At 57.1% G+C, this 21,310-nt stretch overlaps 9 protein-coding genes across 9 annotated transcripts; 4 read left to right on the top strand and 5 right to left on the bottom strand.

Moving 5' to 3' along the window:
- Positions 1–186: 186 nt before the first annotated feature.
- M421DRAFT_2604 (peptidase C14) lies at positions 187–1,197 on the bottom strand (the record flags this gene model as incomplete). Its single annotated transcript, XM_033588686.1, has 2 exons — positions 187–294; positions 343–1,197. The coding sequence occupies 2 exons, from the start codon at positions 1,195–1,197 to the stop codon at positions 187–189; spliced, it is 963 nt and encodes a 320-aa protein (XP_033451331.1).
- A 411-nt stretch (positions 1,198–1,608) lies between these two features.
- M421DRAFT_417728 (histone deacetylase 1) lies at positions 1,609–3,869 on the bottom strand. The gene is made up of 3 exons (XM_033591572.1): positions 3,536–3,869; positions 3,170–3,470; positions 1,609–3,120 (listed from the first exon to the last, which is right to left on the bottom strand). Exons 1-3 carry the CDS (start codon positions 3,740–3,742, stop codon positions 1,775–1,777), a joined length of 1,854 nt encoding a protein of 617 aa, XP_033451330.1. The 5' UTR covers positions 3,743–3,869; the 3' UTR covers positions 1,609–1,774.
- A 380-nt stretch (positions 3,870–4,249) lies between these two features.
- M421DRAFT_56527 (Mov34-domain-containing protein) lies at positions 4,250–5,306 on the top strand (the record flags this gene model as incomplete). Its single annotated transcript, XM_033595414.1, has 2 exons — positions 4,250–5,105; positions 5,158–5,306. The coding sequence occupies 2 exons, from the start codon at positions 4,250–4,252 to the stop codon at positions 5,304–5,306; spliced, it is 1,005 nt and encodes a 334-aa protein (XP_033451329.1).
- A 370-nt stretch (positions 5,307–5,676) lies between these two features.
- M421DRAFT_99006 (S-adenosyl-L-methionine-dependent methyltransferase) lies at positions 5,677–7,412 on the bottom strand (the record flags this gene model as incomplete). The annotated part of the gene is made up of 3 exons (XM_033598691.1): positions 5,677–5,801; positions 5,856–6,873; positions 7,311–7,412. 3 exons carry the CDS (start codon positions 7,410–7,412, stop codon positions 5,677–5,679), a joined length of 1,245 nt encoding a protein of 414 aa, XP_033451328.1.
- M421DRAFT_339288 (uncharacterized protein) lies at positions 7,307–8,785 on the top strand. The gene is made up of 2 exons (XM_033589450.1): positions 7,307–7,408; positions 7,483–8,785. Exon 2 carries the CDS (start codon positions 7,702–7,704, stop codon positions 8,416–8,418), a length of 717 nt encoding a protein of 238 aa, XP_033451327.1. The 5' UTR covers positions 7,307–7,408; positions 7,483–7,701; the 3' UTR covers positions 8,419–8,785.
- Positions 8,081–9,101, top strand: M421DRAFT_339320 (uncharacterized protein). Its single transcript, XM_033589451.1, has one exon. It carries the CDS (start codon positions 8,428–8,430, stop codon positions 9,049–9,051), a length of 624 nt encoding a protein of 207 aa, XP_033451326.1. The 5' UTR covers positions 8,081–8,427; the 3' UTR covers positions 9,052–9,101.
- A 51-nt stretch (positions 9,102–9,152) lies between these two features.
- M421DRAFT_56707 (heavy metal tolerance protein precursor) lies at positions 9,153–12,139 on the bottom strand (the record flags this gene model as incomplete). Its single annotated transcript, XM_033595431.1, has 3 exons — positions 9,153–10,479; positions 10,529–11,670; positions 11,732–12,139. The coding sequence occupies 3 exons, from the start codon at positions 12,137–12,139 to the stop codon at positions 9,153–9,155; spliced, it is 2,877 nt and encodes a 958-aa protein (XP_033451325.1).
- Positions 12,140–12,504: 365 nt separating this feature from the next.
- M421DRAFT_417724 (uncharacterized protein) lies at positions 12,505–17,393 on the top strand. Its single transcript, XM_033591571.1, has 2 exons — positions 12,505–12,927; positions 13,137–17,393. Exons 1-2 carry the CDS (start codon positions 12,716–12,718, stop codon positions 17,023–17,025), a joined length of 4,101 nt encoding a protein of 1,366 aa, XP_033451324.1. The 5' UTR covers positions 12,505–12,715; the 3' UTR covers positions 17,026–17,393.
- Positions 17,394–19,106: 1,713 nt separating this feature from the next.
- On the bottom strand, positions 19,107–20,197 carry M421DRAFT_339213 (40S ribosomal protein S21). Its single transcript, XM_033589449.1, has 4 exons — positions 19,939–20,197; positions 19,815–19,834; positions 19,528–19,760; positions 19,107–19,460 (listed from the first exon to the last, which is right to left on the bottom strand). Exons 1-3 carry the CDS (start codon positions 19,967–19,969, stop codon positions 19,551–19,553), a joined length of 261 nt encoding a protein of 86 aa, XP_033451323.1. The 5' UTR covers positions 19,970–20,197; the 3' UTR covers positions 19,107–19,460; positions 19,528–19,550.
- Positions 20,198–21,310: the final 1,113 nt, after the last annotated feature.

The following is a 21,310-nucleotide window of genomic DNA, read 5'->3' as shown; positions in this document are numbered from 1 at the left end:
CTGGGGCTGATGCCATGGTGAGGCGTGTAGTATCTTTGCAATGTTAAGAGTTGTCGTCTCTCGAAGATGAGGGGGGCTCACAAATGACCATGTCCTGACAATATGGTCCTCATTTCCCAAGATGGCCAAGCAAGGAGCACGACCAACCCCGTACCAATGTCGCTCCTCGGTAACGCAGCCTCGAAGCTACAAGACCAGAGTCATGTTGTCCAGATCGATATCCAGCCCAGAGCTCAACTGCGGGATCTGCGAGTAATTGCTCTGACCCAGCAACTGCCTCGTCATCTGCAGGGTCTACACAAATCAGCCAATAGCACTTGAATCGCGCAGCCCATCACTCACCGCAGCATACGTGGGCGTCTGTTCTCTCTTCATGGTCTCGAGAAACGCCCAGGTCATGGCGCCCGTCGCCTCGCCGGCGATGCGCGCATCCGCGCTCGTCTGGTCATCCTTGCACCCGCTGAACATGGTGACCATTTTCTTCTCGCTGCCGTACTGGCCCTCGAACTCGCCTGCGCTGAGCCCTTCTTCCTCCTGCTCGCCCATGTGGCGCAGGCCCTTGAAGAACGACGACGCGCCCGCGAGCAGCTCCTGCGCCTCGCCGAGCTTGCGGTAGCTGAAGCCGCCGTTGATCAGGTCATTTGCCTCGGTGAGCAGGCGCGCGCCCGCCTTGACGTTGTCCATGAGGCTGATTTGCCCGTCGGCGTCGGAGCGGTACACAAACGGGAGCTCGACGGCGGAGCCCGAGTGGCAGCAGTCCATGATGATGAACAGCGTGCAATCGGCGGCCATGCGCGTGACCAGATGCTCATGCAGGATGGTGCTGGAGATCTGTCCGCGCTGCTCAAAGTCGACGGGCACGACGGTGTTGTCCATGCCGCCTACGCCTCTGTTGCCGTCGACGTCGGCGATCTGCCCGCCGTGGCCCGAGTAGTGCATGAACAGCGTGCAGCCGGGCTCGCTGACGAGCCAGTCCATCGCGGCGAGCAGGTTGTGGCCGGTGGGGTAGTAGGGTGAGTCTGGGGATACTTCCGGGAGGTCGGAGAGGATGACGCGGTCCTTGTGCCCGTTGTCGTAGCCTCGGTACGAGAGGAATTCGGCCATGTTGTCGACGTCGGAGTGGCAGCCTTTCAGTTCATGCGCGGAGCCGACGTAGTTGATGCCGATGAGGAGGGACTTTTTGCGTTTGTAGGACATGCTGGAGTTTGTGTCGATGGCCTGGCTCGCCTGGAGGATCTGGACCAAAGTGCTTGTTATTTGGAGTTGTGAGGTGTGGGCTTCAAAGTGGCTGTTGTGAGATGTGGGCTTGAAAGTGGCTGTTGATGTGGCCCAGGTGGGGTACTTTGTACGAAGCACGTACAGGTGAATGTGCTGTCTGATCTTTACCGCCTCGGGCCTAGTGGGCGAAGTGGACCTCTCAAACGTCGACCTGCATTAGCCGATGCTAGTGACAACAACGGTCGTGCGGCGTCAATGCTGAGGGAGACGGGTTGTGCAGCGTCAATGCTGAGGGAGACGGGTTGTGCAGCGTCAATGCTGAGGGAGACGGGTCGTGCAGCGTCAATGCTGAGGGAGACGTCAACCGATACAGCAGACGGGGCGCATCAGAGCAAGTAATGATATTGCCATTCATAGCTGTCAATAGTGAGGTATCCAAAAACCACTCCCATGTCATAACACATAACACTACACAGCCCGTGGGCTGTGAAGAGACACCGCAACGCAAAACGCCAGAAGAATGCTCCTCTACGAGGAAGAGCAGATGCCTGCTTCCTCAGCTGTCTTTGGCGACCTCTGTGCGGACCTCGCCCTTTGCGTTTTCAGAGTCGCGCTCGGCTTCGCCTTGCTGCTTCTCTTCAGCCTGCTTCTCTTCAGCAACATCCGCCTTTGCGGCCTCATCGGTGCCTTCCATCTCGACATCTGGCGCAGGGACGCCGGCGCCGGTGGGTGATTCTGGCGGTGTCAGATTGTTGGAGGGAGAGTGCGAGTCGGTCGAACCGGCTTCGGGCGCAGCAGCCGTCTCAGCCGGCTCAGCCGGCTCAGCCGGCTCTGCTTCGTCCATGTCAACATCACCGTCCTCTTCGTCTGCAACGGCGGGCGTCCGGGAGCCTGCTGGCGACGTCTGCCGTGTAGACAGCGCGCTGTCGTCGTTGAGATCGTCCAGACCCGCGAGCTTGTCGAGCGCGTCAGGCTTCGCGGCGTCCGGGTTCACGTGGGCAGTAATGTTCCGTGACTTGTCCCTCCCGGGCTGGTCTCGGATGCCCATGCTGGCCCGGTACTCGTCGTCCTCGCTGTCATCGTCGTAGTCGGCGGGGTTGGCAATGCGACGATCCTGGCGACGCTCTGTCGAGCGCACGTCAGGGTTGTTGTCGGCGTCCTCATCGTCGTCAATGTCAGAGTCTTCGTCGTCGCGTGTCAGTGGGTTGTTTGGAATGTTGGTAAAGGCCTCTACAGAAGGCCGGCCTGTTCGGCGAATGTTGTCGATGACGGTCGACTTGATCTTGTGCAAGTAGTCGTGCGAGTTGGCATTCTCCATGTTCGACGGGCGGACGTCGAGCTCGTAGTCGGGGGCAAAGTACTCGTAGTAGTCGTTAAAGGGCAGCTGCTTCGACATTTGCTCTCCCACCAGCTCGCCAGTCTCGTACGCCCATGTCCGGGCAACGTTCCTCATGGTGTAACCGCCGCCGCCGAGCACAATGACCGGCACGCCGAAGCTCTTGACGTACTTGACGCAGTTGGCGTGGCCCGCCATGCTTAGGTTGAAGCAACCCAGCCTGTCTCCGGACAGACTGTCACCACCGCACTGGAGCACAATGGCCTCGGGGCCGTAGTGCGTCATGACGGCCTCGATGGTCGGCTCGAACATGGCCCTGTAGGCCTCGTCGTCGATGCCGTCGCGCAGAGGAAAGTTGACCGAGTAGTTCTTGCCGGCGCCTACGCCAATGTCGCGAAGCTCACCGGTACCGGGGAAGTACTCTCCGTACTTGTGGAACGAGACCGTCATGACGCGGTCGGTGGTGTAGAAGGCCTCCTCGACGCCATCGCCGTGGTGGACGTCAATGTCGATGTAGAGAACGCGCTGCTTGTAGCGAAGCAGCTCGATGATGCCCAGCACAATGTCTGGCACAAGTCAGCATGGCCACCAAGACTCGCCGGTTCCCCGTCGTACCGTTAACGTAGCAGAAGCCACTGGCCTCGCTCTTCTTGGCGTGGTGCAGCCCGCCGGCCCAGTTGACAGCGACATCGCACTTTCCCCGGTTCAGACGCGCGGCGCCCTCCATTGTGCCGCCGGCGCTGATGCCGCAGAACTCAAACAGCCCGTCAAAGACGGGACAGTCATCGCCGACATTGTACTTGCTCTGCTCCTTTGCGAAGCTGTCCATGTTGTCGGGGGTGACCTTGTGGAGGAAGTCAATGTACTCGTCCGTGTGGAACTGCGTCATTTCGTACTTGGAGGCGGGCTTGGCGCGCTGTGTGCGGTGTTTGTCAGTCTTGGGCTACAGCATGCGAGGCAGAGACGTATCGGTGAACGCACGTAAATCTCCATCTTGGTGTACAGGCCGTAGTTCATAATCAGGCTGTGGGCCATGCGAATGCGGTGCGGCTTCATAGGGTGCCCCGCCACGTAGGCGTAGTTGCCGACGTCCGAGTCGTAGAAGTATGCGACCTTTTTGGGTTGCGACGCGGTGCCGCCGACCAGGCTGTGCGCGCCCGTCGAGGGCGCCATGTGGTCGGAGTCCATGGTGGATATCGATGGAGAGGAGGGCGGTGTGGTAGGCGAGGAGCTACGGCGGTGCAGGCGGGAGAGGTCGCGTCGAGGGCGCTGTTATCGAGGCATGGACAATGCGAACGCGGATAACGAAAGACGGCGGGCGCGACAAAGGCCGACGGAGCTGGGAGAGCTGCGGAGCTGGTTAGCGCAGGCGGTGTCGGCAGAACCGCGGGCGGTGCAGCAGAGAGCAACCGCATCACCGGTGGCAGCAAGCGCATCATCGCCGCATCCACGTCCGCATCCTCGTCCACATATTCGTCCTCTCCCTCTCCCTCTCCCTCTCCCTCGCCCTCTCGCGCTATCCCCCGCAGAAGACCCGTTCCCCGCCACACACACACGCACACACATATACACATATACACACACACATACACACACTCACACACACACTCACACTCACACACACTCACACTCACACACACACTCACATACACACACACACACACACACACACACACGCACACACGACACACCGCCATGGACCGGTTAAGCAGGATGCTCGCGGCGGCGCAGGGCATGGGCGGCATGGGCGGCGGGCCCGCGCAGGACACACACCTGATCGACAACTCGGAGACGGTCTACATTTCGTCGCTGGCGCTGCTCAAGATGCTGCGGCACGGGCGCGCCGGCGTGCCGATGGAGGTCATGGGCCTCATGCTGGGCGAGTTTGTCGACGACTACACGGTGCGTGTCGTCGACGTGTTTGCCATGCCGCAGTCGGGCACGGGCGTGTCGGTCGAGGCCGTCGACCCCGTCTTCCAGACCAAGATGATGGACATGCTGCGCCAGACGGGGCGGCAGGAGACCGTCGTCGGCTGGTACCACTCGCATCCCGGCTTCGGCTGCTGGCTGTCGTCGGTCGATATCAACACGCAGCAGTCGTTTGAGCAGCTGACGCCGCGCGCCGTCGCCGTCGTCGTCGACCCCATCCAGTCGGTCAAGGGCAAGGTGGTCATCGACGCCTTCCGCCTCATCAACCCGCAGACGCTGATGATGGGCCACGAGCCGCGGCAGACGACGTCCAACGTCGGCCACCTCAACAAGCCGTCGATCCAGGCCCTCATCCACGGGCTCAACCGCCACTACTACTCGATCGCCATCGACTACCGCAAGTCGGCGCTCGAGGAGAACATGCTGATGAACCTGCACAAGCACGTGTGGACCGAGGCCCTGCAGATGGACGACTTTGCGCTCGACGCCGAGCGCAACCAGGACCGCCTGCAGAAGCTCGTCGCCCTGGCCGACGGCTACGAGCAGCGCGTCAAGGAGGAGACGGAGCTGACCCCGGACCAGCTGAAGACGCGCTACGTCGGCAAGGTCGACCCCAAGAAGCGTGCGCCGCCCACTTGTCCGTGCAACCGAGCCTGTGCTAACCTTGACTCCAGACATCTCCGACGTCGGCCAGCAGCTCATCGAAGACAACATCGTGTCCGTCTCGCGGCAGATGATCGACAAGGAGGCTTCCGTGCCCAAGTCCAACGGCAGGCAGAACGGGCGGGCGTGTCAGGACGAGGCCGACGAGATGGAAGAGTAGCGCTCTCCAGCGGGGAGCCTGCACATGGAGACTGCACTCGAGGACGTGCAGATTACTCCGGCGAGCAAACTGCACATTGCGATTGCATTCGGCGAATAGGAGATGCACGGCGTGACGCTGCCGGCTTATCTGTGGCGTGGAGTCGGTCGTCTGTGGCATGGAGTCGGTCGTCTGCGGCATGGAGTCGGTCGTCTGCGGCATGGAGTCGGTCGTCTGCGGCATGGAGTCGGTCGTCTGTGGCATGGATCCACTCACACGAGCATCGATAGAACCAAAGAGCATCAACGTGAATATGATAATCAACATGACCATTACATGCGGTACAACGCCATCTTTCGTCTAGTCTTGTGTAGCTTGATTCTGGGTATCATCACTTTTCTGTATTCATCTCGTCAATTTCATTCCCTCCAGCACCCTCAGCACCCTCGGCACCCTCGGCACCCTCGGCACCCTCGGCACCCTCAGCACCCTCAGCACCCTCAGCACCCTCAGCACCTCCCGCACCCTCAGCACCCTCAGCACCCTCAGCACCTCCAGCACCTCCCGCACCTCCCGCACCTCCCGCACCCTCAGCACGCACGACCTCCCCCTCAAACGGCCTCCGCGCCCACACAACCCTCACCTCCTGCCACAGCCTGCCCCTGCGGTCCTTGATCACGCCCTGGAAGTCCCGCACAAACGCCTTGACCTCGTCGTACGTCCACCCCAGCAACCGCGTGTACAGCGCCATAACCCAGCCCTCGACGCCATCGCACCAATTGCGCTCGCCCCACCTTCCCAAATCCTTGAGATGTGGATCCTTGGGCCACGGCCCAATAGGCCACACAAACGTCTGCGAGTGCACGTCGACGAACCCACTGTCCGGCGCCGCCAGAAACCCGTGCATCTCATTGACAACGTCGAAGCTCATCCCCGTCCGGTGCGCGCCCGCGTCCAGAATCGACACGCTGAACGCCGAGAGCAGTTGCTCGTTGTACCCCGTGCTGGTCTTGCTCGCGCTCGTCTCCACGCTGAACTCGAGGTGCTCTATCCACCCTCCCGGTTTCAGCGCGGAGAGGCACTGCGCGTACAGCGTCGGCCAGGACTTGATGCAGCCTGTCAGCCCGCGGATGTGGATCATGTCAAAGTGCGCGGGTGGGTAGGTGAGGGGCGAGTTGGCGTCGTCAATCTCAAAGTGCACGTTTGGCGGCACGCTGGGCGGGTGGATCGGGCTCAGGTCCGTGGCCGTGATTTCGGCGGCGGGGAAGAAGTCGGCCATGTCGAGGGCCCAGAGACCCGTGCCGGTGCCGATGTCGAGGATGCGCTCGGGGTTGGAGAGCGGCGCGAGGAAGAGCTGGTCGTGCAGGGTGAGCAGCCACAGGTGGTGCACAATGGTCTCGTAGCGCGAGTAGGCCTCGTCGTTGGGCGCGTAGTACGTTCCCTCGCGGTACGCGTGGTAGCGCCGCCCGTTCTCGTACCGGTACGATGTCACTCTTGACGCGAGCGAGCCGCCGCCTGTGCTGGCGTAGAAGGACTGCCGGTCTGCGTCGTTGTCGTCGGATTCGATGTAGTTGTCGTACTCGGAGTCCTGGGGCGGTTAGCGTAGGACGACGCAAGCGACGACGATGAAGGAGGTCTTGACGCTTGTGTTCGAATGACGATGAGGAAGACGGCCATGTAGAGTAGTGCTTCTCAGACATGTAGAATCGTGCTTCTCAGACATGCAGAATAGTGCTTCTCAGACATGCAGAAACGGAACACTCCCAGATACGAAACACTCCCAGAAACGAAACACTTCCAGAAACAAAACACTCCCAGAAACAAAACGCTCCCAGAAACAAAACACTCCCAGAAACAAAACACTCCCAGAAACAAAACACTCCCAGAAACAAAACACTCCCAGAAACAAAACACTCCCAAAAACGATAGAACATCCCCACACAGCCCGTTTCCAACATCGCCGAATACAACGAAAAAAAAGAAAGATCAGCAAGACAGGAAACAGCATCACAGCCACAGACTTACAACATCAATCCCCGCCGGCTGAGCTTCAGTAACCATCTCGGCATCCCCCTCTTTCGACGCACCCGCACCCTTCCTGAACTTGAGCACCTTCCTACGATCCATCAGCCTCTCGCACTGCCATGTTCCTTGACCCTGCTCGAAACGAGCGAAGAACCAGAGCCCTAATACTCACTCCAGCCGCGAGAAGTACCCGCTCCCCTTACCCTCTACCCTCCTCCCCGGGCCCTGCAGGCCAAGCCGCTCGAGCGCCGCGATATCCAGCGTGTCCCTGGAGTCTGGAAGGCAGTGGCGCACGCAAAGGCTCGCAGAAACAGTAACGTACAGACCGCCGGGTGCCAGCGAGTCTGGGGTGAGGGAGAATGAGCGCCTGGTGCAGCTGCAAGACGGCGAGATGCCGCATGCAGTGCACGCTAAGCCGACTATCACACGGTGCTTCGAGAATCGAGACCGTGTCCTGAGGCGCCGGGGATACTCCGATGCGCGACACCCGGAACAGCAGTTCGAATCGAGACGAGACGGGTCGAGTAGAGCTCTCGTCTCGTTTGTCGAAATGCACAGTGCAGGTCCCAGCGACGACCCCCGACCTCACGTCTCGTCCTCGGAGGTACTTTGTGCGGTATTGAAAAGAGGTCGCGACGGCCAGCGGATATCGACTCGGCAGCAGGACAGGGGGGTTCTGTCGTGCCAGCAGCGGCGACGACGCGACGAGTTGCGTGCCTCGCCAGGATTCGGCGTCTTTCGCTGCCCGGACCGGAATGCACGCTCGCAACGCATCTCAACTCTAGACTACAGGAAAAAGAGAATAACACCGCACCGCACGCAAGCCCGCACCTTGAACGCTGCGATCTGCACGTCGACGTCGACGTCCCGGATGCAGTGTCGTCGCTCTACCAAGCCTTTGGGATCTTTGCGGAGAGTTTTAATCGTGGTCGCTCGCTTTGCCCACTGCGCCGGGTCTGAGATCTTGCGGCTTGCCGAGGCGGGGATTACCATCGGGGCACGGCTGATGTCATGGCCGCGATGCGAGGGCAAATATGCCACATCAGCGGTGACCGTGTGGGCTGGGCAAGCGACAGATATACAGGTGACAGGATCAGATACTTCGTAGACAGGTCGGATGGTCCGAGGTACATACAAGGTCCAAGCGAGTTGTTTGACGTCCGCAAGCGTGCGCCCTGTGCGATTGCAGAGGCGCCACCTGCGTATGCCTCGAGAACGCGACCGGTATCCGCTCCTCTGGGTCGTGCTCAGCTCACGCAGTTATTGCCAAGTGTGTTTGCAGGTATCGATTGATAATATCTATCCCCTAATAATGACATGCAAGTGTCCGCAGGCACGTTCTATGCAAAATACCACCCACGGCCATCACCTTTATGCAACATACCGCGACACGGCTATAACCAGGCTGGCCGCTGATATCCTTGCCACAGCTCGCTCTTCTAGTGTTGGCGCTGCCGTATCGTTTTCGCTTCTCGAAACAGCGACAAATTACCGCCCAGGTGGTTGTACATTACTCGTTCCGCCAAAACTCCATGTAATCAATATCCAAAACATCCATAATGATATAGTGATGGTGCCAATCTGGCTGAATCAGAGGGTTAGGGTGGTATACAAATGGAACAGCTGGAGTCTCGGTGTCGTCGGTTCAGCCGCTTCTTCAATTTCTTATCCAAGAGCGGCCCACAGCTCAGGTCGCGGTGCTTCTTATCAGTTTCAGGGTGTCGATCGATCGGAGACATGACTCCAGACGCCACCGAGGCGACGCATGCACTCGATGCGGTCCGCGCATCCGGTCCGATCTTTGGAACAATTTGGTGGGCACTCCCGTGGCAGAGTAAGAGCCTAGGGGTGTCCGTGTGGTTTTGAGGGAGCTTCACCACGGTAAGAACCGGACAGCTGGTTGGTGCGTTGCGTCTTTGCTCTCTCATCCTCAGAGCTAGAATGACTGCTGCTGCCATCGTTGTCAATCGAGGCATCCTTGGACTGTCGGCGGAGACGTTCGGCCTTGTCCTTCAGAAACTTGGCCTGCTCGGCCGCTCGCTGTGCTCTGATCTGCTTCTTCCACATGGAAGCGTAGTGGCCATTACGTTCTAGAAGCTCCTCGTGGGTTCCCCGCTCTTGTACCTTGCCCTTGTTCAGCACAAGAATTTGATCGGCGTGAGTGATGGTACTGAGTCGATGGGCAATGATGAGCATAGTGCGTCCATGTGCCAGGGTCGCGAAAGCCTCCTGGATGTGCTGCTCAGTTTCCGTGTCAAGTGCGGCAGTGGCCTCGTCCAGCATGATGATCCTTGGGTTCTTCAGAATCGTGCGAGCAATGGCGACACGCTGCTTCTCGCCCCCAGATAGACGCAGTCCACGTTCTCCGACCTTGGTTTCGTACTTGTCCGGGAAGGTGAGGATCTTGTCATGAATGCTAGCGGCCCTGCAGGCTTCATAGACCTGCTCATCAGTCGCGGAGGGGTTGGCGTACTTCAGGTTGTACATGAGAGTTTCGTTGAAAAGCACGGTGTCCTGAGGAACAACGCCGATGTGGCTGCGTACTGCATCAATGGTGAGATCAGTGACGTTGTTGCCGTCGACCTCGATGCTTCCAGATTCGGTGTTGTAGAATCGGTAGAGCAGGCGGAAGACGGTAGATTTTCCACCACCAGATTCCCCGACAAACGCAGTTGTGGTGCCTGGCGCGCAGTGGAAGTCTAGGCCGGTCAACGCGGCCTTGCGGTTGTCGTAAGAAAAGTGCACGTCCTTGAACTTCAGATCACCGTTGCACAAAGGCAAATCGCTTGCACCTTCCTTGTCAACAACTGTCGCTGTCTCCTTGAAAAGCTCGAGCATGCGTTCGGAGTTGATCATCGCAGACTGAATCATCCTGTAGAAAGTGCCGAAGAAGTTGAGCGGACTCTGGAGCTGGCCCATAAATGTGATCAGCGTAACGAACTTTCCGCCAGAGAGTTGGCCGGTGGTGACCTGGTATGCTGCAATGAAACAAGTCACCAACAGGCCCACCATGAAGACCATGTTTTGCGTGATGTTCATGATGTTCAGCGATAAGAGCACTTTCCACTCGGCGTCCTGATACTTCTTGACGGCATCGCGGTATCGCTTAAATTCGTAAGCTTCAGCGTTGAAGTACTTGACTGTCTCATACGAGACCATGGAGTCGTTCCTAGCACCGTCAGTATGTTGTTGTGGACAAGGAAAGAATGTCAGCTTACTTGACAGCGTCTTCTTCACGGTCAGCGTTAACCATCTCACGGCGGACTTCTGCGCGCCACTGCGCCATCCGAATCGTCAAGTAGATGTACCAAAAAGTCACAATGGCAATCACTAGCGCATAGTATGCATCGTACTTGACCAGGAAGTAGCCAATAGCAGCGCCCAAATCCAACAACATGGGCACTACTGAGAACGTCACCTGCTCAAGGAAAGTGTTGATAGAACTTCCCTTTCCAAGCGCCGAGAGTACCTCACCCGTCTTCTTGCCGAGGTGGAAATCCAGACTAAGACTGTGCACGTGCTCAAATGCCGCAACTGACAATTCGCGGTACGAGTACTGTGACACGGGAATCCAAAGCGCCGATCGTGCGGCACCGAGCACACCATTGGTTCCTTGGAGGAAACGGAAAGCGATGAAGAGGCAGATGGCGGTCCAAGGACTTCCCGCGGAATTGTGCTCGAGGCGGTCCACAATGCGACCCAGCTGATCAGGGACGAGCAAGTTGATGACACGCTGTGCCATAACCAGCACAAAACAGATGACCACCATGATCTGTAGTCTGCGGTCCTTTGCGGGCCAGAGGTACGGGAAGAAGACGCCGTAGCCCTTGATATACTCCCACCAGCTGCGAGTCGGTGCACCAGTCGGTCTGCTCCAGGCAGGCGGTGCGCCCTCGGTGTGCTGGTGTTTGCCACCGACCGGGTGAACTGAGCCATATGACCCGTTTCCGTTCACTCCGTTCGCGTGACCGGTTTCTGCACGCTCGGCGCCATTCCCCAAGAGCGAGGTGCTTTCGCCAGGGCTTCCCTGCTCCTGCGCCCTCTTCAGCTGTGGCAAGACGACGAATACAAGGTAAAACCCAATGAGAGCGAGCAAGAGGACGATGCGCAGCAGATCAATAGCGACTTCGGCTGCCTCCCATTCGGTCATGAAGAACCGCAGCTTGGGGTTCTCGGGGTTGCCTATGGTCGGTTGGTAATGGGCGTGGGTGTAGAGAGCCAGCGAGCCAGCGACGAGGACAATCTCCAGAACCAGACCGACGAGCCATGTCGAGAGGTGAGCGGCGGTCGGCGAGGGCTTCGAGTCGAGCAGAGAGATCAGGAACAGGCTGTAGACGAAGAAAGAGCCCACAAGGTAGATCTGGAATGTCACAAGTCAGCCAGGCGCAACTCCATGTTGCTCTCTCCAGGACAGCACGTACCACTACAGACTGGCCACACCACCAGTGCTCGCTCTGCTTTGCCAGTGCCTGGGCAATCACAAGCACCGAATTCCCAAAAAAGGTCAGCGCAGCAGCCAGCGAGACCCATTCGAAGACTCGCTTCTGAGTCTGCGTCACGTCGTCGAGGACCGTCTTCTTGACGAAGTTGCGGGTGGGGTCGGTTGCGGGCAGCGGCTTGCCTCCAGGACCGGTTGTGGTGGGTTTGGCGATGTTGGAATTGATTTTCGAAGAGGCGATGCTGCGGAGAGTAAAGGCGACCAGAAAGAAGCCCAGCATGAGCAGCGGGTAGGCATACTGGAGGACGGTTAGGGAATTATGTATCGTCGAGGCGTGCTTCCAGCGCGGCTGGCGGTCGTCCAGATCGCCGTATAGCAGCTCGGCGGGCATGATGCAATTGCTCTCCACGGCGCGAGATCCTGTGTGAGGGTCTCGGTGGTGGCAGCAATGTTAGCTAGCTGGGTAGGGGAGGATGGAGGACGGCGGGCGGTGGAAGTGACGGGTGAGGTGCTACAACCTTCGACTCGACAAGTACGCCATGCTGCGCTTGAAGGTACGAAGCACGGACTTGGGCGAGTCGTCTGTGGCGCATCGTCGACAAGTGCGGATGCTTCTTGGCGGAACTACCGTGGATTCGGGCCTAGACCTCGACGCCGGTGGGAATTGGGGGCGCTGGTGCATCAGGGACGCGTTTGAGGGCTGCAGGTCGCTGCAGCTTGTGCGACCCCATGTTGACGCACCCGTGTCACGCCCGCTGCGTCGCTTGACCACTGCCGCGGCTCCATCTGTTCACTGCATCTCTGCCTGTAAGCCCCGTGTCGTGCAGTCTCCCAGCGTTGCGCATGCTGTTGTTGTGTGCTCTGCCAGACTGCGGCCGTCTTCGCCGCCGCTCCCACCCTCACCGCCCCGCAGTCCAGAATTGCCTCCCACCGGCTGCGCCAGGATGTTCCACAGCAACACGTACACATGACTGATCACCGACGCATCTCAACGACTGCCTCGCCATCTATCCCGCCGGCGCCGCCACCGCCGCCGCCAAAAATAAAAGGCCGTTCGTTCCTTGAGCGTTTCGTCGCCCAGCCCTTACAGTCGGCGGGATATGCTTCGCGACCTCCGAGCGTGCAGGCACATCGCCCGGATGACGGCCCTCTGAACCCACTAGTCCCAAAGCTGCTCGGGTAGGTCTATCCATCTCTACTTCATCTACCTCCAACTTAGGCCTTATTGGGAGTGCTGTGGTTGTTCTCATCCTGACATCTTCGCCGTGCTGGGTCCTTCCCATCACCCTTTCATGTAGCCGCTAGCCTCACTCACCCATCACCTCACCTGCACTGCACTGCATATGTCATTCCACGTCTGATGTCCGTACACTAAGCCTGTGACGCAGCATTCGGACTGGCCACTCGCTCGATGCCACGCACAAGACCGGCCTTGACATATCTGCCCTTGACATCAACCGTGAGCGCACGCACGCTGTGCTGGCTGGCAAAGAGATTCTCAAGACAGTACGTGTCCAAGGCAACAAGATAGTTGACGAGACCAATCTACGAGCTGCCGTCCTCAATTACGCTGACTCTCATGCGCGGCAACGTGAGGGATTGGGCATTCAAGATGTGAAATGGTCCCATGGCCAGTTCAGCTCGCATATAGCGACAGCTGTCGCCAATGGCAAAGTCATCTTGTACGACCTCAACCGTGCCAGCGTGGAGCTTGTCAGACTGCATGAGCATACACGTCAGGTCCACAAACTTGCCTTCAATCCACACCAGGGCCACCTGCTCCTTTCTGCAAGCCATGACGCCACCGTTCGGCTTTGGGACCTACGAGATCTCCGTCGAGATGCTGCCTGCACGAGCCGAGACCAGTTCTCCGGAATTAGCGGTGGTATCCGGGATGTGCAGTGGTCACCAACCGACGCTATGGAATTTGCTTTCGGCACAGATAACGGCACCATCCAACGTTGGGATTTCCGTCACAACAAGGGTCCAAAGCAGAAGATCCCGGCACACGATCAGAAGACCTGCACCTCCATTGATTGGCATCCAGACGGCAAGCATCTACTCAGCGCTGGTGTCGATCGAACGGTGAAGGTTTGGGACTTCTCTGTCGACGGGCGGAGGCAGAAGCCTGCTTACGTCCTAACCACACCCTATCCAGTACACAGGGCACGTTGGAGGCCACCGTACTGGTCTGACGAGTTTCATGACAAGGGCTCGTTCCAGTGCACGCAAGTGGCAACTTCATATGATCGCGACCACCCAGTCTTCCATGTCTGGGACTTCCGCCGGCCGCATCTGCCTTACAGAGAGATCAACAAGTTCCGAAGTCCACCGTCAGACATGCTTTGGCAAACACGTGACACGCTGTGGACGGTCGGAAGAGAGGGCATATTCCAGCAGAACGATGTACATCACGCTCCCAAGACTACAGAACGAAGACCTCTGCAAGCAATCGCCATCTCACCGAACGGAGAGATGAGCGGCGTTGCGCAGAAAAGGTCCCGACCACGACGTCCTACCAACCTCTCCTACAACGACGATATGTTTCTTGGCGCGCCAAATGATAAGCATGGCAGTCTTGAGAAGAGCAGCCTACGAAGCTCAGCAGATGGCAGCTTCGAAGACAGTTTTGGGGCCCTACAAATGAAGCGCTGCCACGGCCGCACAGCTAGCAACAGGTCTGCGAAGTCATATGGTAGTACTCCACCGTCCGACGTTACTCCCAAGGTCATGTTCCTCCCCGAATCGATGAACAACCAAAGCGAGCAATTCCAACCGGACCAGCTTGCGTTCCGAGGGCTCTTACCAGGTGCAGTCAATGTTCAAATCTTTGCATATCTTGCCCAGAAGTACAAAGCGCAGTCACTGCCTGACCGGCCGATCCTGGAGTCGTATGTGGATCTCGAGCAGCCGTTTCAGCAAAATGCCGAGTATGCGCAGAGAGCAGCATACCACAGACTTGCGCAGACTTGGACTTTGGTAGGAGCGGCAATGGCGAATGCGACCAAACGGCGCGCAGAGTTGCATCGAAGCATACGGATGAAGGACAAGAAAGCCAAATTCGAGGATCCAAACGGCACCTCCGGACAATTGCATGCACACGCCAAGTCCTCGGGCGCTCCCCAGAACCCGGCCGTCAGAGCCATTCTTGGCACGCACGATAGGTCGCGCCCTGCATCACCGCTCAGCAAGCCTGTGGGTCATGTTGAAAGCACGTCGCAATTGGCAACGCCCGTTGCAAGACCAGTCAACACTGAATCAGCCCCGACCGACCCTCGCCAGTCTGAGCTCCCCGATCCCGACCACGACGACAAGATTGATCTCCCACCGTCGATGATGGGCATACCGCAGACAGCCAAAGGATCGAAATTTGCTCCAACGGCCTACTCAAAGCCCAAGGGAGCACACTGGTATGACTCTCCTGAAGGCCTGGAGGAGCGACGAGCTGCCGCTGGCAGTTGGCGAGCATCGCCACGAATGCCGCTCAATCTCAATCCAGCGCCTGCTCGTAGCGACAGCCCCAACGTTCCTCCTCCACTGGAACGCCATGATTCGGGTGAGAGTTTTACTATGTTTTCTGCGTCCACAGATTCCCAGCATGGTAGCTCAGTGTCAGGCTCGCTCGAGAGCGTCAACTCGAATCCCCGCGTTATGGAAGGATTGTCGACGGGTTGGCAGCGTGCGCCAGAGAAGTCTAGTTTCGGCAGAAGCACAGGCACAGCGAATGTCGATCATGAATTGATCCTGAGTCCTACCTCAAAACCAGCCCCAGGCACAACACCTTTTGCTTCTTCTTCTCAAGCGCGGCCCATTGAGAAGGGTGCGAGCCAAGATGATATAGGTCATCTGAGGCCACTCAACAGCACTGAGAGATTCACCCAGGAAATTGATGCTTTGAGACGCACGAATCAGCTCATGCGCCATGATAGCTCGGAATCATCTGCATATGCCAGCAGCCAAGAAGGTACCTCATTCTCGTCCACGCACAGTGTGGACATGGAAGCTAGCGGCACGATCATACCGGAAGCCTTCGATGAACCAAGGTCACCGCAGGCCTCCAAGCCGATAGTGACTTCACCAGTCATCACAAAGACCGTTTCGCAGTCGACTGTGTCGACGAAAGAAAGCCAATTGTTGCTGGCGGACTACCAAGCGCTGACCGTTGACGCCGAGAGCCACTCAGCTTTTACAGCTGTCGGCTTGCTCAACAGCATCCTGCAGTTTCACACGGATACTTTGTCAGACGCGCAGTTTCCATCGTTGCTCCTACTGCTTCTGGCGCCGTTGTTACCTCAAACTCATGCACCTTCCAGCTCATCAGACATTGACGTCGATGAAGTACTGAACGCATTCACTGAAACCTTCACAGCTCTTGGGCTTACGCGTAAGCAAGCCGAACACATACTTTCGTCTCAACTAGGCGAGCTGATCGCCACGGGAATCAATCCATATCAAGCGGAGTCAATCCTTAACACTTATCACGCACAGATGCATAGCCTGTCGCTCTTCAATTCGGCAGCATCACTGAGACGACTAGCCTATCCTGTGTTTCCTGCAGTCTACGAACAAGCTTTGAGAGACACTCAACTTGGTTTGTTGTGTCTTAGCTGCAAGTCTCCGATCAACAACCCCAAAGACAAAATGCGATGCGAGTCATGCAAACGCGCACAAGCACCGTGTCCCATATGCTGGGGCAAGTACGCAGCCTTTGAATCCATCACTGCCAAGCGGAAGTCAAAGTCTAAGCACCGAGATGACAAAGGTCACAAGAGGAAAGGATCAGCTACAATAGCGGCGTCACTAAACGACGCCGACAGCGGTCCTTCGCCTTCAACACCGGAAAAGTGGACCCCAACACCAGCTACCCTTTGGACATGGTGCTCACTCTGCGGTCACGGCGGTCACACTAACTGCCTATCGACCTGGTTCGCCGATGCCGTACTCTCTGACGGCGCATGTCCAACCGAAGGTTGTCTCTGCGACTGCGTATCTGGCAGTTGCCGGGAAGAGAAGATGCTCGATTTCCAGAAGAAGAAGGAAGCCAAAGAGCGGTCAAAGATCGTCAAGAGCAATGACGACTGGAAAGTCAGGGACAGCAGAGCCGTATCTGCAGTGCGTGGTACCTTCGGCGAGAGCGGAAGCCAACCTTCCTCGCCCGGTAGCCAACAGCAGCGCAGCCAGACTCCATCCGGTGGTCAAAAAGCCGACAGCAAAAAGGTCCGCGTCCTTACGCCGGCCTTGGGGATCGGTCCGCACACGGGTGCTTCCTCGACGTGAGGTCCGAATGGCGGAAACAACATACCATGCGCGGGCATTATACCGAGCGAAATGAGATAGATTGTAGTGAGAAAGCTTGTGAACAAGGTTTTACGCACGTTGACGTCGAAGGCGAGATGCACGCAGCACGAGGGATGCACTGCTGCAGCTGTTCACACCGCTCCACACCGCCAAGACCCGGAAACCTTACTCCCACGGTCCGGCACCCACTTCCTCGGATGCAATATATCGGATCGCGTGGAAGGCCACGTTGGAGCGGCAGAACGTTCGGATAATTGTGCGCAAAGGAGTTAGTTTGTTACACATCGTTGTTGGCATCGTGTGTAGACTAGCAGCTGTGAGAAGCACCATCAATCGACCGAGCAACCTCTTCTTATCTTCCCGTTTCGTCTGCTGTGATAAACGTCTCTGCAGCAGTGAGCTTCGTATGGAAGATTTAACGCACCACAGAGCCGGGCTCCAAGACACCATTCACCATGCTCCCGGACAAGACTTATTCACAGCCTTGCATCGCTGAACAGCACACGAGAACTAGTTAACTCATCTAGATAACGCAGCTAAAATAGTACTCGCCATTCCAAGTATCACACACCTTTCGCGCTGACATCACCACTCGTGCTGCCGGTCCTGCTCGCCATCTAGTTATGGATTCGAAGGGCCGCGACTACGACCACGATCGCTATCGCCGTACTCCACTTTACTTACGTTGTACCCGATGCTGTGCTACTCGACTGCGATGTCGTTATCGCTCTGCCGACGCACTTCTGCTGTGGTACGTTAGAGGGCGCGTGACATCTGCAGGTGCGCTCGCTTTCGGTCCTTCTCCTTCACCGCGACACATACACATAGTACCATCGTGGCTGGGCATCTGAGGCTGGGATTGCATAGGGAACGTGATGGGTATAGTCCTATACAAAATTAGGCATCGCGCGGATATGTCTGAGCGGACAATAAGCGGGTCATGTGCGCGACTACAAAGAGCATGGAGGTTTGATCGATGGCCGTGGGGTGAGCAGCACTCAGCTGAGTTTTGATGCAACGGTTGTGCGCTTGTCCGTTCTACTACATCACGGAGACATGCTCCTCACACAGTGCAATGCCACTGCTGTGCAACACCGTTGCGTGTACGTCTATCATTTGGTAAAGTTGGGGAGCCGTCGATCGGTGTGCTTCACGTGCAGGTCCCATGCACACGGCGGACCGCGGCCGCTGCGCGCGGGTTGGATGCGCGGCGTCGGGATGCTGCAGCCCTGCGCTGCAAGACGCAGAGATGTGACGGCTGGAAGCAAGGGGGGTGTCGAATGTTGAGGACTGGGGTAGTTGGGGTCGGGCATGGTTACAAATCGGGAGGACGTGAAGAATGAGAGGCGTGCTGTCGGGAGCTGAAGCTGCAACATGCTGAGTGAACGGTGTCAGCGTGTACGTGGACGCAGCGACAGGCTTGAATGCGGCGGGGTGTAAGATCGAGGGATGCGCTCAGTCTCAGAACTTTCGCCAACGTTCTGTATCCATAGTTTCGCGAATGTGCACGCCTGTCCGTAGCGCCGGTCGTACGCACTAATGGCTGTTGTGGTGGCAGAAGGAATTCATCTAGGTCGCCTTGAGGGTAGATCGATAGATCCAGACCGGTACCTTTCTCGTCAATTGTTGCACTGCAGGATCGACACATGGTCGTTCGTTGGCGTGGGACCGGGGTCGGGCGAGGTGAGGTGTGGAGGGGCATGGAATACGAGGTCAGATGGAGCTGGGCGGTTAGCGAAAGGGCGGCGTTTCCCATTGAACCTTGAGAGCTAGGCTACCAGAGTAACGGACTCATCGTGCGTGTGGTGGCCTGACTGCGAAGCTTCCAGACACTTATCGCGCAACGGCGATACCATTGATATTGACTTCGTTCAAGATTTTTTTTGGAGTCGCTCGTCTACCGAACGATGCTGTCTACTAGTGGAATCTGGATAGTGCAGAGGGGTTGTATCGAAGATGTAGATGGCTGGGCGAATGTTGGGTTCGAGGCTGGTTTTGGACAATGCCGAATTGACACAGAACTCAGTTTACCGATGTACTATTGCGCTGCAAATTCGTATAGCGGAGAACGTTTGGGAGAGGGATGTCTGTGTTGCACTCGTGACTGATGAGAAGTCTGCGTTCGACCATGGTGTCAGCTTGTGAAAACTGCCCCAGACCTATGAAACTAAACTCATAGTTAGAGCGTAAGTAATCCCTGTCACAACTTTGACCCTCTGCATGGTTTGGGGCCTGGTGTGTTTTGAGCGCACTGCAGCGGCGGAGGAGCGTTTTTGGATTCGATCGTATTGGTTCTTAACCGGTTTCCTTGCCTCGTGACACCATAATAGTCTTCATGAGAAAGGAGATGAAGGCCTAAGTCGCCATGAAATGCACGCCCACGCCTCTGAGACGCAGCTCAGATTCCGTATATCCTGCGTCCAGTCAGCCAAGCTGTTCCTCGTGATGTTGCCAGCCATCGCTGCCTCGGTGCGCGCGTACCTCAACTCCGTATCCACAACCATTTACCTCGATCCAGACCAGACGCTCTTGAGGAAGCCGTCGCGCTGTGTGAGGCGGTTCATGCTGTCGTCAGACTCGCCCATGGCGCGGACGAAGCCAGAGAGAGCGTAGACCTGGTTCTCGCCGGTGTAGCGACCGTTCTCGTCAACCTTAGCGATGCTGATCTGGACGGAAGCGTGGTCCTTGGCCTTGATGATGCGTCCGGTAGCGGACTGGAAAGGATTAGTATCGCGATAGGAAGGTCAGGTCGGGCGGTGCGGTCTTACGCATTTGCGGGGGACGTAAACTGTGCGATTGTCAGCATTTGTTCACTCTGCAGCTGCCAGGTCTCTGTTCAATCGCATTGCGATCTTGCATGTCCCAGCTCCAGCAAATCGAGGGCGTCCTTACGGTCAACGAGCTCGCCGCGTTCGTTCTCCATTTTGGCTGATGTGTAGAAGACGGTGGTGGTCTTTGGAAGTCGGTACGGGTGCTGTCGTCAAGATCGTGGTTTTCGTTGATAGTCGCTGTGTCGAAAATCGGCGTAAGCGAGGTGGGAAAAGCGGGTCTTTCCGCTTTCGGTGCGCTAGTCACGGGCTCGTTCTGTCACAGGGGATATCAACAACATGGGCATGCTTTACAAGTTTTGCATGACATTGTTCATGTATCGTTGGCTTTCTGCTGGCCTGCGTGTCTGATTACTGCACTTTATGCGTCTGCAGCCTCAATTCCAGTCGTCCGGAGTGATTGCCAGGATGACCGTCCCATGGCTGTTCCCCGCCAACGTCCTGATTCAGAATAGCAATGCCTTGTCTAAGCGCTATAGCGACACATACTATGTCGCCGTACTCAAAGGTCGGAATATCTGCTCTGCATAGCGCAAAGCAGCCCACCACAACTCCAATGGGTCCAAGCACGTTGGTGACTCCAACTAGCCAAATGAACGTCTTAGAACCTTTCCGGACCGCAGATATTCTTGCGGTAGCACTGCCGGTAGCGCTTTCGTCGTGTTTGCAAAGGTTAATGCCGCACTGCCTAGAGCTACTGACGCATCGTCCATGATAGATGTCACCGAGTCAGCGATAGCATCGAGAACAAGCACCTTATATACAGGGCTGCTAGTGTCGAATAATACTGACCGGTTTGTCTGGAGAATCATGGTGTTCTCCACAAAAGAGTGTCCGACTGTTGGAGTATAGAACGACAAGCCGTAGCTGTATACAGCTACTGATCGCAGTTTCATCAATGGGTCTGGATCGTCGGCCCGGACATTTTTTATCTGCCGAACCTTGACTGTGGCGTTGACTATTGATACATCCACCCTGAAGAGCGACGGTTCGAAAGTAACTACGCACTAGGTCTTGTGCAGCTGTTGATTGCTGGCTCCGGTTACCATGCCGAACATTCATCTCGTGTCACTGTCGATAGGCCCGCAATTGAACGTGCTGACTATCGTGTCATCAGGACCAAGGGCAAACTGCGCATAGAAGTCTATTACTATGAAGTAGCTACCTCGGAGGTAGTTCTGATACTGCACGATCTGAGACTAGTTGGAGTTCGGCAACGCCCCGTATGCCATGTACATGCTGAGCAACATTCGTTCGCGTAGCGTCTCACGATGGAGGATATTCTGAGCGGAGGGCTCGGTGTAGACGCAATCAGTCTGCGTGGGACAGCCTATCTCTTTGTATGTGTAATGTTGCAAATATTGGACTTCGCTGATCTCACAGTCCGTAAGGCCTGCAACGACACCGACTCTCAAAGGTCGCCCGATGAATTGATA

This window comes from Didymella exigua, assembly GCF_010094145.1.
Source record: "Didymella exigua CBS 183.55 unplaced genomic scaffold M421scaffold_6, whole genome shotgun sequence".
Lineage (NCBI taxonomy): Eukaryota > Fungi > Ascomycota > Dothideomycetes > Pleosporales > Didymellaceae > Didymella > Didymella exigua.
This window is presented reverse-complemented; position numbering and strand designations above follow the sequence as displayed.